The sequence below is a fragment of the Podarcis muralis genome, chromosome 12 (genome assembly GCF_964188315.1).
Source record: "Podarcis muralis chromosome 12, rPodMur119.hap1.1, whole genome shotgun sequence".
In the NCBI taxonomy this organism is placed as follows: Eukaryota; Metazoa; Chordata; class Lepidosauria; order Squamata; family Lacertidae; genus Podarcis; species Podarcis muralis.
This window is the reverse complement of record NC_135666.1, coordinates 8171922-8196378: the sequence shown is the minus strand read 5'-3', so window position 1 is coordinate 8196378 and position 24457 is coordinate 8171922. Positions and strand designations below refer to the sequence as shown.

The 24457-nt window shown below is 46.0% G+C and overlaps 1 protein-coding gene across 10 annotated transcripts in view; it reads left to right on the top strand.

Moving 5' to 3' along the window:
* The window catches only part of ADCYAP1R1 (ADCYAP receptor type I), a 138856-nt gene that overhangs the window by 78535 nt on the left and 35864 nt on the right, over nucleotides 1-24457 (top strand). For all 10 annotated transcript variants that reach the window (XM_028750780.2, XM_028750779.2, XM_028750783.2 and 7 more), the window contains exons 5-13: nucleotides 4304-4339; nucleotides 5746-5784; nucleotides 7407-7531; nucleotides 8757-8854; nucleotides 10004-10136; nucleotides 12822-12975; nucleotides 13085-13145; nucleotides 13805-13874; nucleotides 16160-16251. In XM_028750780.2, the coding sequence (XP_028606613.2) occupies nucleotides 4304-4339; nucleotides 5746-5784; nucleotides 7407-7531; nucleotides 8757-8854; nucleotides 10004-10136; nucleotides 12822-12975; nucleotides 13085-13145; nucleotides 13805-13874; nucleotides 16160-16251 (808 nt within the window). The remainder of the gene's footprint in view (nucleotides 1-4303; nucleotides 4340-5745; nucleotides 5785-7406; nucleotides 7532-8756; nucleotides 8855-10003; nucleotides 10137-12821; nucleotides 12976-13084; nucleotides 13146-13804; nucleotides 13875-16159; nucleotides 16252-24457) is intronic.

Below are 24457 nucleotides of genomic sequence, written 5' to 3'. Positions count from 1 at the left end.
CACCTGTAGAATAGGCTCCTATGTAATATTACAAGATAGTGGATCTTATAGCAGGCTACAGATGAAGACTTCATATGGATTATTGGACTCTTCGAACAGACAGGTGGAATAGATACTTTTACATGTACGGACCTTATGCATGAACTTACTAGAGAATGAACTGATCCACTGGGTCTTCTGCTTTTTCCGTTGAACTTTATGAGACTTCCATTGTAATCTACAATTTGATACAATGAATAGCATACCTTATTTATTCAAAAGTACAGCTGGTTATGTCTTGTGTGTTCATTGAGTATGTTTCACATAAACATAGGTTTATTGTTGTTGTTTTGCATGACTCCTCCAGCAGCCCAGGATCACGCGGCTGTCAAAACGATGTGGCGAAAAGTGGCGAAACTACCCCTTTTCCCCCAACAGCTCACAGTAGGTGGGTGTCGTGGGCTGGCGGCACGCTGAATGCCACCCCCCTCAGAGATTACACTGGGGCGGTCCGCACCCAGCTTGCTCCACTCCTGCCTACCACACACTGAAGAGAACATAGGCAGCAGCCTTCAACCGAGAGATTTGGTCCACCTAGCTCTCCCCTCAACAGGGTTTTAGGAAGGAAGCCATATTCCATCTCCTATGTGGGGATGCTGGGGACTGAACCTCTGCCGTCGAGCGACAGTCTTGCTGGGGTGATGTTCTAGGCAAGCCTTCACCAACCTAGTGCCCCCCAAATGTTTTTGAACTACAGCTCCCATCAGCTGGGACCTCTCTGCTGACCCTACCTCACAGAACTGTTATAAATAAATAAAAATGTGTGAGGGAAAGGATTGTGTACCACACCTTCAAGAGGTAAATGGAATGAAATGGAATTTTAGCTGTAAGCTTCCTTTGAGTCTCTATCAGGGGAAAAGGCTGGTAATAATAATAATAATAATAATAATAATAATAATAATAATAATAATAGAAACTGTGACAATGATCAGGAACATACCAGAGAGTAAATTCTATTGAGCTATTCTATTTAGTTCTGAGTAAAAATACTTAGGATTGCAGTCTAAAGCTGTACAGTCTTTACCCAGTTACCTGGGAGTAAGCTCCATTGAATACAGCGGGACTTACTTCTGAGTAGATACATAAAGGCTTTCAGTGTAAGACTCCATTTACAATACAGTCGTACCTTGGTTCTCGAATGAAATCTGTTTCGGATGTCTGTTCAGCTTCCGGAAACATTCGGAAACCAGGGCACGGCTTCCGATTGGCTGCAGGAGCTTCTTGCACTCAATCAGAAGCCGTGTTAGACATTAAGGTTCCAAAGAACTTTTGCAAATCAGAACACTCACTTCCGGGTTTGCGGCGTTCTGGAGCCAAAACGTGCGAGTACCAAGGCATTCAACAACCAAGGTACCACTGTAAAGGAATAAATATTTCCCTTCAAAATTATAGGAAGGGCTTATAGCTGTCAACATTTCCCTTTTTTTGAGGAAAATTCCCTTATTCCGAATAGGATTCCTCGCAAGAAAAGGGAAACGTTGACAGCTATGGAAGGGCTTCATATTGCAGCTTCACTGTTCCAGTTGGTGCAGATATTTATTTTTAAGGAGAAACAGGACTCCATTTTTGCACCTACACACACAACACACGCACACACACATTTTCAATTGTTCAGTGAAACGTGGAGAGGAAAAGCCGGATGTTCTGGGATCAAATCAGAAACCTTGATGGCTTCTGTAATTCCGGGACTGTCTCTGGAAAATTGGGACGCTTGAAGGGGATACATTTGGCCTCTGTGCTTGAAGCTTCCCTATCTCTGTTCTGGAAAATGTGGAGAATTGAAATGCAATGCTGTTCATTGCCTGGTGGTCTCCATCGTTTGGTATCCTATCCAGACTTGCAAACAAGGCCAAAAACATCCACTGCTTTCGATGCATGTTGCTGGAGAAGTTGCAGTATGGAGGCAAGCTGTCTGCAGGAAAGGTGACCCACCGTTGCTAATATTTTCACTAAGGAGAAGCAAATAAAACAGAGTGCTTTTGGAGCAGCATGTAAGAACCGCCGCCTTATGGCTGAGCCAACAAAGTTTTTTTGAAATTAATCATGATTTGGAGGTGAAAATGAATGAGGATCTGAATCTACTTCGAGTGGAAGAATACTGTGTGGGGTTGGGAATTCAGGGCAGCTTGAGGTCCGGACCAAACACTGGCTATTTACCAGCTCCCTGCAACACAAGACGTATCGTCAGAAAATCTGAAAAGTCCACAGGGCCATCTAGCGGCCGAATTCAGCACAACAAAGAAATATGTTCATCATTAGCAACTTGTGGGGTGCAATGCAGTTTCAATGGGAATTGCGCTAGGCATTCCTTTAAAGTCTCTCATGATGAAAGTCGGGCCTATTCCATATGCCACCGCCACCTCATGTGTCTCCCGTTACATGCTCACATCCAGAGAACACAATCCAGATGTGAATTTGGGGGGTAGGCAATGGCTGCATCCATCATCTGTAGCCCTGCACACATCATTAGACTACTCCTTCCATCATCCTTGACCGTTGGGGCTGATGGGAGTTATAATAATATATAATTTATTATTTATACCCCACCCATCTGGCTGGGTTTCCCCAGCCACTCTGGGCAGCTTCCAACTGAATATTAAAAACAATACAGCACCAGACATTAAAAACTTCCCTAAACAGGGCAGCCTTCAGTTGTCTTTTAAAAGTAAAATAGTTGTTTATTGCCTGACATCTGCTAGGAGGGCGTTCCACAGGGTGGGTGCCACTACCAAGAAGGTCCTCTTCCTGGTTCCCTGTAACCTCGCTTCTCGCAGGGAGCGAACGGCCAGAAAGCCCTCGGTGCTGGACCTCAGTGTCCAGGCAGAATGATGAGGGTAAAGACGCTCCTTCAGGTCTACTGGGCCTATGCCGTTTAGGCCTTTAAATGTCAGTCCCAACACTTTGAATTGTGCTCGGAAACGTACTGGGAGCCAATGTAGGTCTTTCAGGACCGGTGTTACGTGGTCTCAGCGGCCACTCCCAGTCCCCAGTCTGGCTGTCGCATTCTGGATTAATTGCAGTTTCTGAGTCACCATCAAAGATAGCCCCACTTAGAGCGCATTGCGGTAGTCCAAGCAGGAGATAACTACAGCATGCACCACTCTGGCAAGACAGTCCGCGGACAGATACGGTCTCAGCCTCCGTACCAGATGGAGCTGGGACACAGCTGCCCTGGACACAGAATTGATCTGCGCCTCCATGGGCAGCTGTGAGTCCAAAATGACTCCCAGGCTGCGCACCTGGTCCTTCAGGCGTACAGTTACCCCATTCAGGACCAGGGAGTCCTCCACACCAGCACGCCCCCTGTCCCCCCAAAACAGTAATTCTGTCTTCTCAGGATTCAACCTCAATCCGTTAGCTGCCATCCATCCACCAACCACCTCCAGACACTCACAGTGGGAGTCTTCAAATATCTGAGGATGGAGCAAGCTTGTTTTCTACCGCTCTGGAGGTCAGGACCCGAACCCAAGGCTTCAAGAAAGGAGATTCCAATTAAATACCAAGAAGAACTTTCCTACAGTAAGAGCTGTTCAGCAGTGGAACGGACTCCCATGAGAGGTGGTGGACTCTCCTTCCTTGGAGGTTTTTAAGCAGAGGTTGGATGGCCACCTGTCATGGATGCTTTAGCTGAGATTCCTGCATTGCAGGGGGTTGGACTAGATGACCCTTGGGGTCCCTTCCAACTCTGCAATTCTCTGATTCTAATATTGGAAAATCACAAACTGTTTACCGGGAGCCTGCCATACACACACAGTATTATTACAGTGGTGCCCCGCAAGACGAATGCCTCGCAAGACGGAAAACCCGCTAGACGAAAGGGTTTTCCGTTTCGGAGGCGCTTCGCAAGACGAATTTCCCTATGGGCTTGCTTCGCAAGACGAAAATGTCTTGCGAGTCTTGCCATTTTTTTCCGCTTCCCCCCCCTTTTTCTAAGCCGCTAAGCCGTTAATAGCCTTTTAGCAGCTTAGCCGCTAATCCTTTAATAGCCGCTAAGCCGCTAAACCGCTAATAGCGCTAATCCGCTTAGCCGCTAATGGGGTTGCTTCGCAAGACGAAAAAACCGCTAGACGAAGAGAATCGCGGAACGGATTCTTTTCGTCTTCCGAGGCACCACTGTACTTATTGAAGTAATGAAATATTTCTTAAAGTAAGGCATGGGGATTCTTGGCCATTATGATTTAACCATGTGGGATTTCTTCTCTCTCTCTCTCTCTCTCTCTCTCTCTCTCTCTCTCTCTCTCTCTCCCCCCCCCCCCCTGTACAGGCTGGGATGTGAATAGCTTGGCCTACGCACAACCAGGTAAGGCCAAATTCTGGTACTGCAGGGGCTGAGAGAGGCATTGGTCTTCTCAGATTTTTAAAATTCCATGGATCAGCTCTTTGGGGTCTGGTGCTGGTGGCTGGACTCTTCAGTAACCTTCTGGGGTCTATAACCCTGCAAAGAGGGCACTCTTGACCCCCTCCAGGGCCTCCTAGGTGCCATTCTATGTTTGCATGCCCTTCCTGAGCATGCTAAGGGAGAAGGACTAGATATCCCCCTTGTGACTTGGGCTCACCTCCTGGGCAGCCCCTTTGCAATGGGGTCCGGAGGGAGAGAGCAAATAAATGGACCATGGGGACATCAACGAGGAGGGAGGGTCTCCTAAACCTGGCACAAAAATAATGGCAGATTTGAATTCCTCACACCTCCGAAAAGCCACATTTTGAAGACCTTTCATTGAAGAAATTTGCAAACATTAGGTTTCACTCCCTAAATTGGCATTCCCTAAGCGGGACCTCTGACCTTTCTGTGGCTGAAATATACCGTATTTTTCGCTCTATAAGACCCACCCGACCATAAGGCGCACCTAGTTTTAGAGGAGGAGAACAAGAAAAAAAATGATCTCTCCCTCTCTGCTCAGCACCCCTCCAGCAAAGTGGGAGGAGAAATGGAAGAGACTCCATTTCTCCTCCCGCTTCACTGAAGGGGCGCTGCGCAGAGAGTGAAAGCTGTGCAGCGGCTCTCCAGCGAAGCGAAGTCAGGAGAGCAAGAGGGATCGATCCGTCTTGCTCTCCTGGCTTCAGCAAAAGCAACGCGAAGCCTCCAGAGCACAGCAGGAGTGCTCCCGCTGTGCTCAGGAGGCTTCGGGCAGCTATCCCTGAAGCCAGGAGAGCAAGAGGAATAGCTGCGCAGCCTGCATTCACTCCAAAAGACGCACACACATTTCCCCTTACTTATGGAGTGAAAAATACAGTAGTCTATCGTCGATAAGAAGAGTTCCACAGGTTGATTTGCTCACTTCTTCCCTCTGACCCTGTCCAATATTGGCATGCGGCTCTTGGATAGTTGCCCATGGAGTAATGCAGCCCCCAGGCTTAAAAAGGCCCCCCACCCTTGAACTGCAGCCCACTTCATCAGATACACGAGCCTCACCGTGGCAACTGGGTCTACATGTGGGTGTTGGTAGGGAGTTCACATGACAAAGAAATGCAAAGCAGCCCTGTGACAATGGCATTAAAACTTAAATATATGCAGAATATATTTCTGAGAGCTTATGCCATAATAAATTTGCTGGTCTGTGAAGATGCCATGAGACTCTGTTATTTCGGCTGCAACGGAGGAATGTGACAGACCCTCTAGACGTTCCTTAAAGGTTTTACCCAAACAAAGTTGCTCTCTCTGTCTCTCAAGATGACATTCTCATGGTAGCCGCTCTTCTTTTGCAGGTGACCTCGAACTCCTGGACAACGCAGACGAAATTCTAGGTAAGGGAAAAGAGACTGGGTGACAGTGCTTTGGCACCCTCTGAACTGGGAGACGGAGAGAAAAGGGATTTGAAGCTGAAGCTAAATGGATATTAATTTCCTAATCAATTCTAATTATAGTGGTACGCGTGGCAGCCTATTACTGTGCATGGTATTATGAAAATGTATTCTCAAGTGCTACCATCTAGCAGGGACATAATTATACATTATACTTATTGCCGTAACAACAATTACTGAGCGACGTCAAAGAACAGATGCACGCCCCCCCCCCCCCCAGCCCGCAACACTGCCATTCGCAGCGACGTCTTGAGTGGGAAGCCAGCACGTGGCAGGGAGTTGCGCATTGCGCCAACGAAGCTCCTGGAAGGACCCTGAGCATTGCACCCTCCTCTGGCGCTCAGAGAGCTCAGGAAACAGTGAAACCCAGATCACTGTGGAAAGGCACCGAGTGGTATCAGTCCGAATACTCTGTGTCTTGCATCTTTCAGACCACAATGTGCTCCACACGAGGCCATGTTGCAATAGGACATGGAAGTGATGTCAGAAAATCCCTTCCTCCCCTTTTCTCCTCCACCCAAACGGGCCACCTTGTCCCCACGATTGAGGGGGCCGACCCACATGACTTAAGCATGGCCACTGCAGAATTTTAAGGGGTCCCTCCTTAAGGGGTACCTCATTCCCTCACCATCTCTCATCCAACACCAGTCCTTGAAAGCACTTACTCAACCAAAGTTTTTTGCTATACAGTGGTACCTCAGGTTAAGAACTTAATTCGTTCTGGAGGTCTGTTCTTCATTATATTATAACAATTAACTCTATACTCTTTATAACATATTATATTGCGCAGATTAGTCAAAACGTGTTAAAGGTTTCATATGGGAACAATGTTCTTTAAAATATAATCTATAGTTATCCCGTTCTTTATTGAACTTTTGGATTGTCTGATTCCTAATTTTCCCGGTCATCTTTGCCAATTCTACATATTCAAACATTTTCACCTGCCATTCTTTTGTTGGCAAAGTCTCTCCCTTCCACCTTCTAGCTATCAACATTCTAGAGTCTTTTTTTGCAATAATAGATGTAGGAATAGGGTCCAAGCTCAATACAATTTGCATTTAAAGGTAAACCCACCTAATTTTTGTAACTTCCAAAATAATTTATGAACCGAACCCCAACAATCCCTCGCAATAATCCCTTGATGAACAAATCCCTTGCACTTCTCTGAATTTTGCGGCGCAGTTCTCCACCCTAGCAGCCTTTAAAGTTTGCAAAAAACAACATGTGTTAGTAAAAAAAAAAAAAAGCAGGCAAATGCATCGTATTAGGGAATAGTGTGTTTGCAAAAATGTGTGCATTTGGTAAAATCTGATGCAAAGGAGAAATTCGGATTAAAATGCTGGCAAATTTTCCTAAGTATATTAAAATGAAAAGAAGCAAGCTGGCCATATGGAGAAGCGTAAGAGTGGAAAAAATGGGAAACTGATATTGAGAGATTTTCCTATCCCTACTAAGATGTTAGCTCACAATAAAAGAGAAGGCAGTCGTGATTCCTTTGCATGAGAGCGTGTGTTCCAGTGGCAGAATGTTTACCAAAGATGTTCCACATTAATTTTGATTATTAGGTGGATCTGCAGATTTAAAGGTTGTTGGTAGGAACTGCACTGAGGAGGGCTGGTCGGAATCTTTCCCCCATTACTACGATGCCTGCGGGTTCGATGAGAATGACACCATGGGAGATTATAACCAGGTAGGATTTCTGGGAATTCTGACATGAGCTACCCTGATCCGGCTCCTCTGGAAAAACCTGTAGATTGGAATCCTTCTGGTTTTGCAGTTCTCCAAATTTTGCGATTAAGTTATTATGTCAGAATGCACCCTGCAAAAAGGAAATGTGTATTTATTGATAACGTGCATTTAGAAACACATACCTTGATAAAACATCAAATTAAATACTGCTTTTGATAATAGGCATTTTTAAATATGAAGCTGATGGGTGGTTTTTAAAAAAATAATGAGTAAACAGGATGGAGCAGAGTTATGAATAAACGCATGCAAAATTGATATGAACCAGATATAGGCTGATCCATCCATCCATCGCTGGAAGCTGTTGATGATGAATACTGTACTTTTCCATATATAAAACTATGTTCTTTTCTTTAAAAATCATGCTAAAAACTGGGGGTCGTTTGATAACATGGGTAGTGTATAGTGTGGATATTTGATTGGTTGCTGCCGTGGCTGTCAGCAGCTATTGTGTGTGTTATTGGTTGCTGCTTCAATGGGTGGTGTTGATTGGCTGATGCTCCGGCAGTTGGGTGGGCAATTGGCAGCTTCTGCCATAGATGGGGTGGATGCTGTGATGCGTTTGGGTGAGCAATTTTTGGCAATCCGCCCTACAAAAAGCTCAACAACCCTGTACCATCTCCCCCCATTTTCTTAAATTTGAGTCCCCCCAAATAAGGTAAAGGGACCCCTGACCATTAGGTCCAGTCGCAGATGACTCTGGGGTTGCGGCGCTCATCTCGCTTTATTGGTCGAGGGAGCCGGCGTGCAGCTTCCAGGTCATGTGGCCAGCATGACTAAGTCACTTCTGGAGAACCAGAGCAGCACACGGAAATGCCATTTACCTTCCCTCCGGAGCGGTACATATTTATCTACTTGCACTTTGATGTGCTTTCGAACTGCTAGGTTGGCAGGAGCTGGGACTGAGCAACGGGAGCTCACCCCATAGGGGGATTCGAACCGCCGACCTTCTGATCGGCAAGTCCTAGGCTCTGTGGTTTAACCTGAGTTAAGGAGGTTAACTCAAAATAGGCATCCCAAAAATAGGGGGCGTCTTATACATGGGGGCGTCTTATAGACGGAAAAGTACGGTACTCTTCCCAAAGCAAAAAATCTGACAATCATTTTGGCATCCCAGATCTGGATTTCATGATTCGTAGTAATGAGCACATTGTGGTTTGTTTTCTCAGGATTACTACTACCTCTCGGTAAAGGCTCTGTACACAGTGGGCTACAGCACTTCCCTTGTGTCGCTCACCACTGCAATGGTGATCCTGTGCCGTTTCAGGTGAGTTTGGCGAGAGCGAGAGAGGTTTTGCATCTGTGCCGACCGGGGGGGGGGGAAATGGGGCTTGTGTTGTTGGGAAGCAGAGCAAGCAAACCCCTCCTTAACTCAGCCACTGCAGTCTTGAGATACCAGGAGCCTCATATGCAGCGGTGCTTGGGAATGCTAAGAAACAAAACAAACAAATGCAGATTTGAAAGGTTCAGTCAAAATGATTCGAGGCTTTGTACCAAAACATTGACCGAAGCCTGCTTCTTCGTTCCAGGGACCATCAGGCGAGATTTGGTTACAATGTCTGAAGAGGGGTCCAAAGGAATAGAGAACAGAACATAGTTAATACAGTCATACCTAATGTTACGTCCGCTTCATGTTACGTTCTTTCAGGTTACGTCCCGCGGTGACCCGGAAGTACCGGACAGGGTTACTTCCGGGTTTCGCCTCTCGTGCATGCACAGAAGCGCAAAATGACGTCACACGTATGCGCAGAAGTGGCGAATTGCAAGCCACGTGTGTGCAGACGCGCCGCTGCATGTTGCGCTCTTTTCATGTTGCGAACGGGCCTCCTGAACAGATCCCTTTCGCAACCAGAGTTAACACTGTAGACAGGAAACCCCTCCAAACCAAGAATTTCTGAGAGTGATTCACCTTGCGCACCCTTGTCAGTGGAAGTCCTGTGCAAGGACTTCCACTTGTGAAGTGGGGCTTTCCCAGATACACTGTACCTTCTCTGTACCCCCAAAATGGGCTCCTGTGGGGTGAGGGGATTTGGAGAACACAGAAAATTGAGGGGATTTGTTCCACCTGGAAAGTGCAACATTGAATTCCACTACAATATACAGTGGAACCTTGGTTCTCGGATGGCTTAGTTGATGAACAAATCAGCTCCCGAAAACCAAAAACCCAAAAGTAAGTGTTCCGGTTTTCAAACATTTTTCGGAAGCTGAATATCCAATGCGGTTGTCGGCTATAGTTTCCGGGGCACCTGCACCAATTGGAAGCCACACCTTGGTTTTTGAACATTTTGGGAGTCAAACAGACTTCCAGAACGGATGACATTCAATAACCAAGGTTCCACTGTATATAGACTAAATAGGTTGCAGATTAGACATGGCCTTTCCTCCTTGGTGACCTTTCCATCCCTCTCACCCCCAGGAAACTGCACTGCACACGGAACTTCATCCACATGAATCTCTTTGTCTCCTTCATCCTGCGAGCCATTTCGGTCTTCATCAAGGATGGAGTTCTGTACGCTGAACAGGACAGCAACCATTGCTTTATCTCAACGGTAAAGTGGGCTAGAAGTCCAAGTCTAGCACTTTCCAGGAAGAGAACAGAGGAATAAGAATAGATACAGAAATATAAATCATTGATGTAGTACATATGTTTACACCAGGAGCAGAGAACCTCAGGCTTGGGAGCCAAATGCAGTCAGAGATTCAGATCCGTATTTGTCTTTGAGTGAATGTCTACCTCTGTGCCACTAGCTATAATATATTTTTATTTATTTATTTATTTATTTATTTATTTATTTATTTATTTATACCCTGCCCATTTGGCTGGGTGTCCCCAGCCATTCTGGACAACTCCCAACAAAATATCTAAACCACAATAAAACATCTAACATTAAAAACTTCCCTATACAGGAGTGCCTTCAGATGTCTTGTAAAGGTCAGATAGTTGTTTATTTCCTTGACATCTGATGGGAGGGCGTTCCACAGGGCAGGGGCCACTACCAAGAAAGCACTTTGCCTGGTTCCCTGTAACCTCACTTCTCACAGTGAGGGAACCGCCAGAAGGCCCTCAGAGCTGGGCCTCAGTGTCCGGTATGGATGACCGGGGTAGAGGCGCTCCTTAAGGTATACTGGGCCAAGGCCGTTTAGGGCTTTAAAGGTCAACACCAACACCAATTGTGCTCGAAAACGTACTGGGAGCCAATGTAGGTCTTTCAGGACTGGTGTTATAAGGTCTCGGCAGCCACTCCCAGTCACCAGTCTAGTGGCCGCATTCTGGGTTAGTTGTAGTTTCCGGGTCACCTTCAAAGGTAGCCCCACGTAGAGCGCATTGCAGTAGTCCAAGCGGGAGATAACCAGAGCATGCACCACTCTGGCAAGACAGTCTGCGGGCAGGTAGGGTCTCAGCCACGTACCAGATGGAGCTGGTAGACAGCTGCCCTGGACACAGAATTGACCTGCGCCTCCATGGACAGCAGTGAGCCCAAAATGACTCCCAGGCTGCACACCTGGTCCTTCAGGGGCACAGTTGCCCCATTCAGGACCAGAGTCCTCCAAACCAGCCTGCCCCCTGTCCCCCCAAAACAGTACTTCTGTCTCGGCAGGATTCAACCTGTTACCTGCCATCCATCCTCCAACTAGCTGGCACTATTTCTCACTTTTGTTGTGAGTGGCAGGTTCTGCAGGCTGTGAGGACAGGCGTTTCTCTGGGTCACCCAGTGGGGTGCATCCTTTTATAAGCTCCTTAGCAATTTGTCCACATTTTCTCCTCCATTCTTATCCCCACGTCTTCCTTGAATTACTTCGCGCGCGCACATGCATTATACACACAGCTGGGTTCTTTTCTTGCATTCAGGAAAGGCCTGGAGGATTTCAGTCTGCCAATTAGCAGCCATTGTTGTCTCTCTCCTGGCCTGCACTAGAAATCCGCAAGCTCCCTGCAACCTTTCATCAAACACCTCCTGATGCCTGGAATTGCTTTTTCTCTGCTTTTAGAGTGGCAGCATCTAGGTGGCAGTGTTTATATTCCTCCCCCGTCACTCCCCGCAAATGCTTTTAGTCATATTTTAAAGTACAGGTCGTTGGGTTAAAAAAGAATAATAATAATAATCCATGTTTTTCCTAAGAACTTAAAAATGCCATGGCTGACTTGGAGTACACTTTAAAGACCAGCTTTCCAGAGCGGCAGTGCAAAAGCTTTTCCCATCTGGGCAGCCTTCTGGGGGCCGCAAGCTCACTGCGGGAGAAGCCAGAAGCAAAATTGGGTAGAGAGACAAACACAGATTTTATTTTCTGCACGGTGGGCTAGTTTTTACACACATACCTTCTATCCTTCAGGCAGGGAAGACAGATGATCAGAGTTTAAGGATGCTTTTCAGGCAGGTGAAAACATTTGGAAGTACGGTTGCATCCTTTGTTTTGGCAACATACAGGACAGGACAAGATGGGGCAGGACACTTAGGTGGATGTGATTTTTTTGGTGCTGAATTGACTTCAGAGCAATTCATTGCTAATAATAATAATATTTATACTCTGCCCATCTGGATGGGTTTCCCCAGCCACTCTGGGTGGCTTACAGTACATAAAAAAATTGTAAAACATTATTAGATATTAAAAATTTCCTGATACGTGGTTGCCTTCAGTTGTCTTCTAAAAGTCAGATAGTTGTTTATCTGACATCTGACAGGAGGGCATTCCACAGGGCGGGCGCCACTACCGAGAAGGCCCTCTGCCTGGTTCCCTGTAGGCTCACTTCTCGCAGGGAGGGAACTGCCAAAAGGCCCTCAGAGTCGGACCTCAGTGAACAATGGGGGTGGAGATACTCCTTCAGGTATACCAGGCTTAGGCTGTTTGCAGCATAACAGGATGAAACCTCTGGAACTGCCACACTCGTACACAAACATAGGCATGAATTTGTACATCTGTCTGTGCTTTGCTACCCGGAGCTTAAATACAAGATTTTTCACATGCCTTTTCAAACACCTGCGTTTAGAGAGGTTTCCTAACTGGCGGAAGGAGGGGGGGAAAGAGAGAGGACATGAAATACAAGACAAAACTGTATCAATACAGGACGTAACATTTTACATTGAAATATGGGACAATCCTGTATTATACAGGACAGGTAGCAACCCCACTTGGATGTGTGAAGCCGGGGCAGGGAAGACTGCAGCCTGGGCAGAGTTCTGAGAGCCCAGCCCAGGAGATGGAGCAACAGACTGAAGTTCTTTTCTCTTCCACAGGTGGAATGCAAGGCCGTGATGGTCTTTTTCCACTACTGCGTCATGTCCAACTATTTCTGGCTCTTCATCGAGGGGCTGTACCTTTTCACCTTGCTGGTGGAGACTTTCTTTCCAGAGAGGAGATACTTTTACTGGTACACCATCATCGGCTGGGGTATGTGTCTCTTTCCGTCACTTCCTTTAGAAGAGCTTCCATCTTACACACCCTCTGCTTGTAAAGGGCAAAGATCACATACCCAACAACTTCTTCTTCTTCTCTGCAGGAACTCCTACCATTTGCGTCACCATCTGGGCTGTCCTTAGACTTCACTTTGATGACGTTGGGTAGGTGTCACTGTTGTGGTCTAAACTACTGAGCTTCTTGGCCTTGCCGGTCCGAAGGTCTGCGGTTCGAATCCCCGCAACGGAATGAGCTCCCGTTGCTCTGTTCCAGCTTCTGCCAACCTAGCAATTCGAAGGCATGCCAGTGCAAGTAGATAAATAGGTACCGCTGTGGCGGGAAGGTAAACGGCGTTTCCATGCGCTCTGGTTTCCTGTTGCACCAGAAGTGGTTTAGTCCTGCTGGCCACATGACCCAGAAAGCTGTATGTGGACAAACGCCAGCTCCCTCAGCCTGAAAGCGAGATGAGCGCTACAACCCCATAGTCACCTTTGACTGGACTTAACAGTCCAGGGGTCCTTTCCCTTTCCCTTACTGTTGACATCAACAAAAAAGTCACAACTGCATTCTGCTCAGTTGCAGAATTGGCTTTTCTACGAATTGACAGCTTCTAGCTAAGGAAGTCAGAGTAGCTGGTTGGTGTTGCCTGCTACTAAGGATTAAATGAGCAGAGGTTAAGTGGGGGAGCATCATGGCTGAACTCATGTCAAGTAGGTCTGTAGCCTAGATCCAGGTCACACTAGGGGGAGAAGTGTTTCATCTGGCCTCTTAACCTTTCTCTTTTGTCTCTATGATTTCCGCTCGCCTTCCATCTGGGTCGCAGCTGCTGGGACATGAACGACAACACAGCCTTGTGGTGGGTGATCAAAGGCCCTGTGATTGCATCAATAATGGTAAGTTGGAGAGGACAAAGGATGGCTCAGGAATGAGCCAGACTGGTAAACGAGTAGGTCTTCAATAACAGACCTCCAGGTGTCCATATTTTCCAGGGACAGTCCCAGAATTAAGAAAGTTGTCCTGGTTTCTGATTTGATTCTGGAATGCCCCACTTTTCCTTAGGACGTCCCTATTTTCATTGGAGAAATGTTGGAGAGTATGGAGCTATGTGACCCCCACCCCACCCCCCCAGCCAAGGAGATAAGTAACTAGACAACCTTTAGAAGACATCTGAAGGCAGCCCTGTATAGGGAAGGTTTTTTTTAAAAAATCTTTAATGTTTTATTATGTTTTTATATGTTGGAAGCCTCCCAGAGTGGCTGGGGCAACCCAGTAGGATGGGTGGGGTATAAATAATAAAATTATTATTATTATGGAATAGGATGGCCCTATTTTCCTCAGAGAAATTTTTTTTTTGGGGGGGGCATGCAATAAGAGGCTTCCCAACATGTTTGGATCCCAAAATGTTATCACTTGATGGCTACAAGAAATTAGCAAAGTGACTTCGAGAACTGCCATTCTTGAAAAGGTATATCATAGCCGAAAAGCATCTAAAGGGAAGCACATTAATGACCTTTTTAAAAATGCATGCCATTATTTTATTTCTTATACAGATATTGAGGCACATGGTCACTCGGGGCTTATCCATCCTTTCTCTTCTCCCAGCGCTTTCCCCTGGGGAAAACAGCTCTGTAGCACTGAGTTGGAACAAAGGGCAATTGGGGGTTTCCCCACATTGCCATTTGTTCGGATCTAACACTAAAGAGCCGGGACACGGGTGGCGCTGTGGGTAAAACCTCAGCGCCTAGGACTTGCCGATTGCATGGTCGGTGGTTTGAATCCCCGCGGCGGGGTGCGCTCCCATCGTTCGGTCCCAGCGCCTGCCAACCTAGCAGTTCGAAAGCACCCCCGGGTGCAAGTAGATAAATAGGGACCGCTTACCAGCGGGAAGGTAAACGACGTTCCGTGTGCTGCGCTGGCTCGCCAGATGCAGCTTGTCACACTGGCCACATGACCCGGAAGTGTCTCCAGACAGCGCTGGCCCCCGGCCTATAGAGTGAGATGAGCACACAACCCTAGAGTCTGGCAAGACTGGCCCGTACGGGCAGGGGTACCTTTACCTTTACCTTTACCTTAACACTAAAGAGCAGGTTTTCCCTTGGAAAAGAGAAGGGCAAGGGGGAAACTACTTGGATCCTAGCTTTCTAGGCATGGCACAAGCAGAACTATAGAAGAGTCCTCAGTGCTATTAGTGTATGCAAATGTCTGGCTCAGTTGAAACTAACCTTTGTGCTCAATAATAATGGAACTATAATGGAGAATCATAAAATCACTGAATTTTAGAATTGGAAGGTGTCCCGTGAGTCTAGTCCAGCCCCCCGCAATGCAGGAATCTCAGCTAAAGCATCCATGACAGATGGCCATTTGACCTCTGCTTGAAAACCTCCAAGATACAGTCGTACCTTGGTTTTTGAACAGCTTCGTTTTGGCTCCCGAACATCGCAAAACCGGAAGTGACTGTTCCGGTTTGCGAACTATTTTTGGAAGCCGAACGTCCGACGGGGAAAGCTCCTGCAGCCAATCAGAAGCCGCGCTTTGCTTTGCGAATGTTTTGGAAGTTGAATGGACTTCTGGAACGGATTCCGTTTGACTTCCAAGGTACGACTGTATTCATAAATACTTTTTTATAAAAGAAAGACAAAGAATCCGAAATTTTAACCACAAAGTATCACAGCACAAAAGAACAAAAGTACAATGATACATTGCAGCGCCGAAGGGATAGTCAAGTATTAACTCATCCAAATATTCCTCTTACAAAAAAATAAAGATTTATTTAAAAAAAATTAAGTGTTTATAAAAATAAAAGGACTGCCTTTGCTTGGAGGTGTTCAGAAGGGGCTCCCCACATTATGTGATTTCACATATGTGTACAGGCACCCGAAACATAAGCCTGGTGGAAGTGGGAGAACGCCTGTATATCTCATTATTTTATTATTATGCTGTCTGTTATTATGCTATTATTATTATTATGCTCCATAAATTGTGTTCTTAATGTTGTACACTGTTCTGGGAACTTTTGATAAAAGGTGGTATATAAATTGAATAAATAACTAAATTAAATATTTGGTGGAGGCAGTTTAGCTGGAGGACAGTCAGCCACAGATCTGGTTAACTGAAGCTTCCTGCTCCTGTTCTTCGGTGATTCACGGGTCCCTTTTCTTCTTTCTCCCTCTCTCTCCAGATCAACTTCTTGCTTTTCGTGGGCATCATCATCATCCTGGTCCAGAAGCTCCAGTCGCCTGATATCGGGGGCAACGAATCCAGCATTTACTTGTAAGTACAGGGCAGAACTGTCCAAGGAGCCGTAGTTGGTTTTGAGCTCTGACATACACATAGGAAAAAGTGAACATGTGGCTTGGGGAGGTTTCAATTTGGGAAGGTGGGACCGGGAGAAATGCCTCTCTCTAACTTGGATAGCCACCCCCGGTCAGCTTACACCAGTCTTCTTCAACCTTTGGGTCCCACGATTTGGGTGGACTACAACACCCATCATCCACAATGGTCATGGATTATGGTTGTTGTAGTCCACCTTCATCTGAGGGATTGAAGGCTGAAGAACACTTGTGTAGACAATACTGAGCCAGAGAGGTCAATAGTCTGACTCAGTTTAAGGCAGCTTTCTAAACATTTTCCTTTGCATGGAATATCAGGCTAAGGAAGAATTGAGATGAAGACAAAAGGAGGAAAGCAAAGTTTCCACATACGTATTTGAAACCTTGGGGTTATGTTGGAATGTGTGTGTGTATATTCCATTTAAGGACAACATAGCTACCGATGTTCCTAAATTTCTGTTTTTATTTTGTTAACAAACACAAAAGCTGGTCCAAAGCACCACCTCTTGCACACAGCCATGGCGGAAATCTTCTGCTCATATAGATTATGTTTCTAAATTTATTTCAAAGCTAGAATGCCCTTTTTTTCCGGAGGAAAACCCATTTTAACAGGAGGCACAAGGAACAGGAACAAGGGGAAAATAAGCATGTGGGACGCCTCTTGCCATTAATGGCTGTCATCACCGATTGTAGGAGAATGCAGATATCTCTGACTTCAGCCAACTCTTCAGTTGTTACTGGACTATAGCAGGTGGCGCTGTGGTCTAAACCACTGAGCCTCTTGGGCTCGCCGATCGAAAGGTCGGCGGTTCAAATCCCCGCAATGGGGTGAGCTCCTGTTGCTCTGTCCCAGCTTCCTGCCAACCTAGCCGTTTGAAAGCACACCGGTGCAAGTAGATAAATAGGTACCGCTGTGGCGGGAAGGTAAACGGCATTTCCGTGCGCTCTGGTTTCCATCACAGTGTCCCATTGCACCAGAAGCAATTTAGTCCTGCTGGCCACATGACCCAGAAAGCTGTCTGTGGACAAACGCCGGCTCCCTTGGCCTGAAAGCAAGATGAGCGCCGCAACCCTATAGTTGCCTTTGACTGGACTTAACCTTATTGCTCTTATCATCCTTGACCATTGGCCACATAAGCTGGGACTGGGGAGTCAGAGCCACCCCACCCCCCAAATTTGGAGAATATCCCATTGGCTACCCCGGTTTTGTGGCATTGCACTCATTGGGTGACAGTTTCACCTCCGCTGGGTGGGCTTGTAAAGGAGGAAATACATTTTCCAGTCAGGATACCATTCATCTAAAAAGACTTCTGGACAGAGACTTTTCCCAGTGTTCTGCACATTGAATCAATTTATCTGACACCTCCGCTTCTGTGTTGCTGGCTGATACCCCCAAATATTAGGTCAGCATTCCAGTAGGAAAATTATTGGTGCTGTAATTCGGGATGAAGGGATGCGGGTGGCACTGTAGGTTAAACCAGAGAGCCTAGGGCTTGCCGATCAGAAGGTTGGCGGTTTGAATCCCACGATGGAGTGAGCTCCCGTTGCTCGGTCCCTGCTCCTGCCAACCTAGCAGTTCGAAAGCACATCAAAGTGCAAGTAGATAAATAGGTACCGCTCCGGCAGGAAGGTAAACGGCATTTCCGTCTGCTGCTCTGGTTTGCCAGAAGCGGCTTAGTCATGCTGGCCACATGACCCAGAAATTGTACGCCAGCTCCCTCGTCCAATAAAGCGAGATGAGCGCCGCAACCCCAGAGTCGGTCACGACTGGACCTAATGGTCAGGGGTCCCTTTACCTTTACCTAATTCGGGATGGGGGCCATGCTATACTATCTCTCTGTAGGCCATGCCTACTTCCAGGTCACAGCTCTCGCCAGCCATAACTCACACCATTGAGTGCTTTTTACTACCTTAGAAAGCCCGCTAGAATGAGACAGTCTTTGCCATGCAAGGAATATCCTTGTCTAATCCCTGTTGGGAATTTTATCTAGCTTGGGGTCGCAGCATTCATACACAAGAGCGTTTTGTGGTGTTCCTTCCAACCTGGCATGGCGTATTTCTGCTTGAGGCTGTGCTGCTATGGAAAGTGAAAGAACTGTCACTCCCCCCCCCCTCACCCCCTCCCAAAATGGCCATTTGCTGCATGTTCACCTTAGAGCTCACAGGGGAGCATCTGTCAAGAGATTTGTCTTTAAAACAGCTCACAAGGGATGATTCGGGGGGAGGGGGACCATAGCTCAGTGGTTTGCATGTCTGCTTTCCATGCATAAGGTTTCAGGTTCAATTCCCAATATGCCCAGATAGAGCTGGGAATTCCCCTGACCTGAAACCATGGAGACCTGCTGCCAGTCTTTGTTCAGAATACTGTACTAGATCGAGGAAAGGCCTGTCTCAGTACAGTCGTACCTTGGAAGTCGAATGGAATCCATTCCGGAAGTTCGTTTGACTTCTAAAACGTTCGGGAAACCAAAGCGCGGCTTCTGATTGGCTGCAGGAAGCTGCCGAAGCGCCGTTGGACGTTCAGCTCCCAAAAATAGTTCACAAACCGGAACAGTCACTTCCAGGCTTGTGGCGTTTGGAAGCGAAATTGTTTGGGAACTAAGCTGTTTGACTTCCAAGGTACGACTGTATAAGGAAACTTCCTCTGTCCCCAAGCACCACATATCAAATGTTCTAATGCTCCCGTTAGCTTCCAAGGTTGCACAGCCTAGAGCCCACATGGCGAACACATCTGCTGGCGATTTTTTTCCTATGTGTATGGTTAGCAACAGCAAAACAGAGACAGGCGATGTCATTTTCCTGTTTTCATTTGCTGCCATTTTTTTATTTCTGTTCATGTTGGTTTGCTGCTTCCTGTCTGGAGTCCCGCAGAAATGTCCAACGTTGATGTCTGTGTTGCAAAGAATTGTCGATCCCGGTGCTACTTAGTGACCTTAAGCTGACTTCTCTTGCAAAATATTCACGGCGCCTTCAAAATGTGCATGGTTGTCAATATATGTAACCTGTGGTCATGCAGAGATCCTGCATACGGATTGTACTGAGAATATAATAATGTGTGTGTGTCTTGAACCCAGAGCTCCAGTGCATGTGCAGAGTTCCAGGGGAGTACACACTGCCCTATTCCTCTAACATCAGGGCAGAAGGGAGGCCCCATGCACACAATGAGGGACATGTATAAGTGTTGGTTTGCAGCTGTCTGCTCCAATCAAGGTGTTCTTTTTGGTCATGTGAGATCCAGGGTATTCACAGAGCTCATCTCCGAACAAGGGCTTCCTTCTGTATAGCAAAGAAAGGTTGTGTTCACAAAGGGGTATGGGATCAGAGATTTGTGGGAATGTTCAGGGAGGCAGGAGAGGATATATTGTTTATTAATATCCTGCCTAACTTGCATTAGCAAGTTCCTTTACTTAGCAGAGTTTTACATTCCCTCTTTAAACACACAGCGGGTAGCTGGTTGCAGGCTTGTGTAAGCCTCTCAGTATTAGATTCCTGGTAAGTTCCCTTATATCCCTCTTAAAAAGAATAAACACAAGACAATCTTATTTAAAGTCAATAGAAGACGTTTACTCACATCATCAGTTCACAGTTGGATCCCTGAAGGCAGACTTAGTTACAGATATATAGGTGTGGATCTATCCCATATGGGGATAATCCCAGTGTCCTCTGTTGGCTGAAAGAGTATTTCTAGCTAAAAAGCTGCTCCAATGATGGAGGAAGTCAAAGAGAGAGAGAGAGTGTGCTGCGTGCCTTGTCCTTTTGTTACCTGGACAGGTAAGGTCACGCCCACCTCTAGTCACATGCAAAGGAAGTACGTCCCAGCCAGGAGGAAACAGGAAGTTTTCGACTGGCTGGACCAAACATTCCCCCGCATGTCCACTCTAGGAAAACAAGGAATGTTGTACTTGACTGCTACTTATGTGTCACATCCCACAAGCTTCTCTGCATTGGAGGTAAGGAGGCGAGGTGGGGAAACACCGAGGCTATTTCAGCACTGTGAGAACATCCAAAGACTAAAAAATAAATTTGATAGATCATATACCATTGCTTATTTCTGCCATAAATGTTGACTTTTGAAGAATGTGGAAAGCAGATGGGAATGAGGAATGGGGGAAAGAATATTATATATTATTCAATATATGAGAAGGAATACAGAATCCTGAAGGGTCAGAGAAGCCACAACATCAGAAGAAGAAACCCACTATCCGTTCCAATCTAAAATATTTTACAGAGTGTTTCCACATTTTCTAGCAACACATTTCCCCGCTGCAGTCCTAAGGACTAGAATCTCTGTTTACATTTTGCTGCTTGATTTGGCACTGCAGAAACTGGATTCCATCGCCAGTAATATTCCCCCCACCCTTTTGAAGATGGGGGCAACATTTGCCACAGGAGGGTGGGAACAATTCGCCACTAAGGAAGTTACCAGAACTCTACCACACAGAAGACCCTGCGGCTCAACTTCTGGCATCACCAGTTACAGGACTTCGGGGAACAGATGCTGGGAAATGCTTTTTTAAAAGCAGAGATCCTAGAGAGCCTCCTGGGCAGGGTCATTTGAACCCAGCTGTATTGTGCAACCAACACTTCTATCTCTTTCTACCTCTCTGCTTAGCAGCAGACTTGAACCTCTTCTTCTCTTGGAAGGCTTCATTAAAGAAAGCTGCTAAGCGCAGTTAGCATAGCAGCAAATTAAATGATGGTTTCATTTCTGAAAGCAGATTTTCTGTGACATTCTGCTAAGTCATCTCAGGTCTACAGAATTTTCATTTATGGAGATACTGTGAGAATGTTCAGGGATGCAGGAGAGGATATGTTGTTTGATTATAGCCTTTCCAACTTGTGTAAACAAGTTCACAATTTAGCAGAGTAACATTCCCCTTTTTAAACTCACAGTGGATGCGTTTGCTCAGGCTTGCTAAAGCCTCTATAATAACTGTTCTGGTATTTTCCGCTTATTCCCTCATAAAAGATAAGACATGACACAGTCTTCTATAAAAGTATAAAAAGAGCTTACTCACTCACATTCTGTTCACAATCGGATCCCAGAAGGCAGACTTGGCTTAGAAAAATAACATACACCTGGAAACTATCTCATAAGGAGACAGTCCCTTTGGCTAAGCAGATGTTGCTTCTTCGATGAAAGTAGTGACAGAGAGAGATGGCTGCCCTGCCCTGTGCTTTTGTCGTTACCTGCACAGGTGAGGCCACGCCCACCTCTAGTCACATGCAGAGGAAGTCTGTCCCAGCCCAGAAGGAAACAGGAAGTTTACCCGCTGGCTGGACAAACATTCCTCCCCATGTGTAAACATGTTCACTCTAGGAATGTTGTACTTGACTGTTCTTGTGTTTCACATCCCACAGATACAGTGGTACCTCAGTTTAAGAACAGTCCTGTTAACGAATTTTTCAGTTTACGAACTCCGCAAAAGCGGAAGTAGTGTCCCAGTTTTTGAACTTTACCCTGGTCTAAGAACAGAATCTGAATGTTGGAATGGCGGTGGGAGGTCTCATTAGGGAAAGTGCACCTTGGTTTAAGAATGGTTTCAGTTTAAGAACGGACTTCCGGAATGGATTAAGTTAATAAACTGAGGTACCACTGTACTAAGGCAAATATTCTGGGGCTAAGATATGAACTCTGGCCCATCTACAACTGTTGGTATTAGTGGCAGGTGAGCAGGAATTGGACAGTTCTATGGCTGCGTACCCACCATACATTTAAAGCATGCAATTCCCCCCTGGTGAATTCTGGGAATTGTAGTTTACCCACTCCCAGAGCTGCAGTTCCCTGCACTCTTAGAAAACTACATTTCCCAGGATTGTTTTGGAGGAAGCCACATGCTGCAAATGTCTAGTGTACATGACCAATCTGTCCATCAGGTTAAATAGCAGGGGATGTTGAGATACTGTCGTTTGCAAGTCAAAGCATCATAAATAAAAGCAACAGCAGTCCATTGTTTTTCCATCCAGCCTTTATTTGCTTGTGCATTGCCCATGTGGATGTTTATTTGCTTGCCAACCCATGAATGCAAAAAGGGGACTTTCGCTTACTGCAAATCAAGCCCACCCAACGGTTCAGTTAGCACAAGGCAAAAGCTTGAAGGTTAAGCCAGGCAGAGCTTGGCTTGCTAGTTTGGTGCACTGAAACTGGACCTGGCAAGAACTGGGACTTGCTGAAGATGGTTGAGTGCATAATTCATCTTGACAATATTTCCAGATTATAAATGCTGTTGTATTTAGAGGTATTAGAAACAATGGAAATGATTGATCCTTAGCACAATTGCCTGCAAAGTCATCTGCCAATCTTAAGACTTAATTTTCCAAAAGCAGCCTTCAAAGACTTCATATGACTTTTTTTAAAAAAGAATTATGAAATGTTTGCCTTTTTTTAAGTGAAAATTTTCGTTTCATCTCTATTTATTGAGACACCAGCTCCAATCGTATGTAGCAATAGTGTTGCACAATGCACTGCTATTGGGCTTTATCAAGTGGTACATTCATTTTGTTACCTAAATACATTTCTTGCATCTATATGATCAGGTGTATCAAATTCAGGGTATCGCGGTATATGTCAGCTTCTGATTCCGTAAGTCTCTTTGAGGTCTTTTTTTTTTAAAGGGATTAATAAATATAATTAAAAATAATAAGAACAACAAAAACTACACATGCAGTTCTCAGTCCAGAGAGTGATTTGCAAATGGAAAGTTGTTGCATCAGAGCAACTCTGTTTATCATCTGCAGAAGCTGCAACTCAGGCTGAACAAAACCCCTCACCACTTTCATGTAGGGCACCTATTTACACATCACCAGAAAGAAAGAAGAGAGTTTATGACGTCACCAGATTGCATAAAATTTGCATATGCTAATCCATATGCATAGACGCGGGTGGCGCTGTGGTGTAAACCACTGAGCCTAGGGCTTGCCGATCGGAAGGTCGGCAGTTTGAATCCCCATGACGGGGTGAGCTCCCGTTGCTCTGTCCCAGCTCCTTCCAGCCTAGCAGTTCGAAAGCATGTCAAAGTGCAAGTAGATAAATAGGTACCGCTCTGGTGGGAAGGTAAACGGCGTTTCCGTGCGCTGCTCTGCTTCGCCAGAAGCGGCTTAGTCATGCTGGCCACATGACCCGGAAGCTGTACACTGGCTCCCTGGGCCAATAAAGCGAGATGCGCGCCGCAACCCCAGAGTCGGCCACGACTGGACCTAATGGTCAGGGGTCCCTTTACCTTTACCTAATCCATATGCATAGGTGCAAATTTGGAAATAATGACTATCATTTAAATAGGAATTGCAGCACATCTCACCTTAGTGAGGAAGACCCCAAGTGACATGTATGGGCAACCTCAAGACTTCGTTTCCTGCTCCCTTCTCTTTAAACCAGACTTGGACTCAGACAGAGAACACTCTCAAATAGCAGGCTTACAACCCTTCAGAACAGAGGTAACTCTTACCCCAAATAAGTCCTACACATCTTTAGCTTGAAATCCAGTATGGTAGGATGTAACAAAACCATCTGATTTTTGGAGCCAGTTGGGTCTGATTCAAGTGTGGCATTTGATGGTCACTGCTCCCATGTGGGCAGGATTCCATGCAGTCAGTACCACGTGCAGCCAGAATGACAATTTTTCACTGTTTACAGATGAGACCATGACCACATAGTACCTCACCCAAGTGGAACGATTTGGGTCTTACTCATACCCAGCTTCAAACCTTATTCAAAAGTCTCCAGCCGATAGGCTCCAGTCTTCTGTCTATGGCACCAGGAAGCAGATCTGCCCTTTGTTTTAGAGTCCTGGGGTTGCACAGTGTTAAGTGCCTTCCAGGAATTGTTGGACTACAACTCCCATCATCCCTAACCATGGGGTGATGGGAGGTGGAGTCCAACAATATCTGGAGAGTACCATGGTGACCACCCATCCATTTATTATCACTATAATTAGATTTGGTTCAATGCACAAAATCTCGTTGCCACCTGTCATTATTTTGACAGCTGTGCAGTAAGCCAAAGTCCCTGACTATCATCTTGGTTTTATTCTGGCTTGCACCCTCCTTTTCTTCCTTTACTTTGTCACCTTAATAGCACCTTTTGTCGTCATGCATGTTGAAAGCATGCATATATATTTAGCTAACGCAGGTGTACATCATTCCTCCAA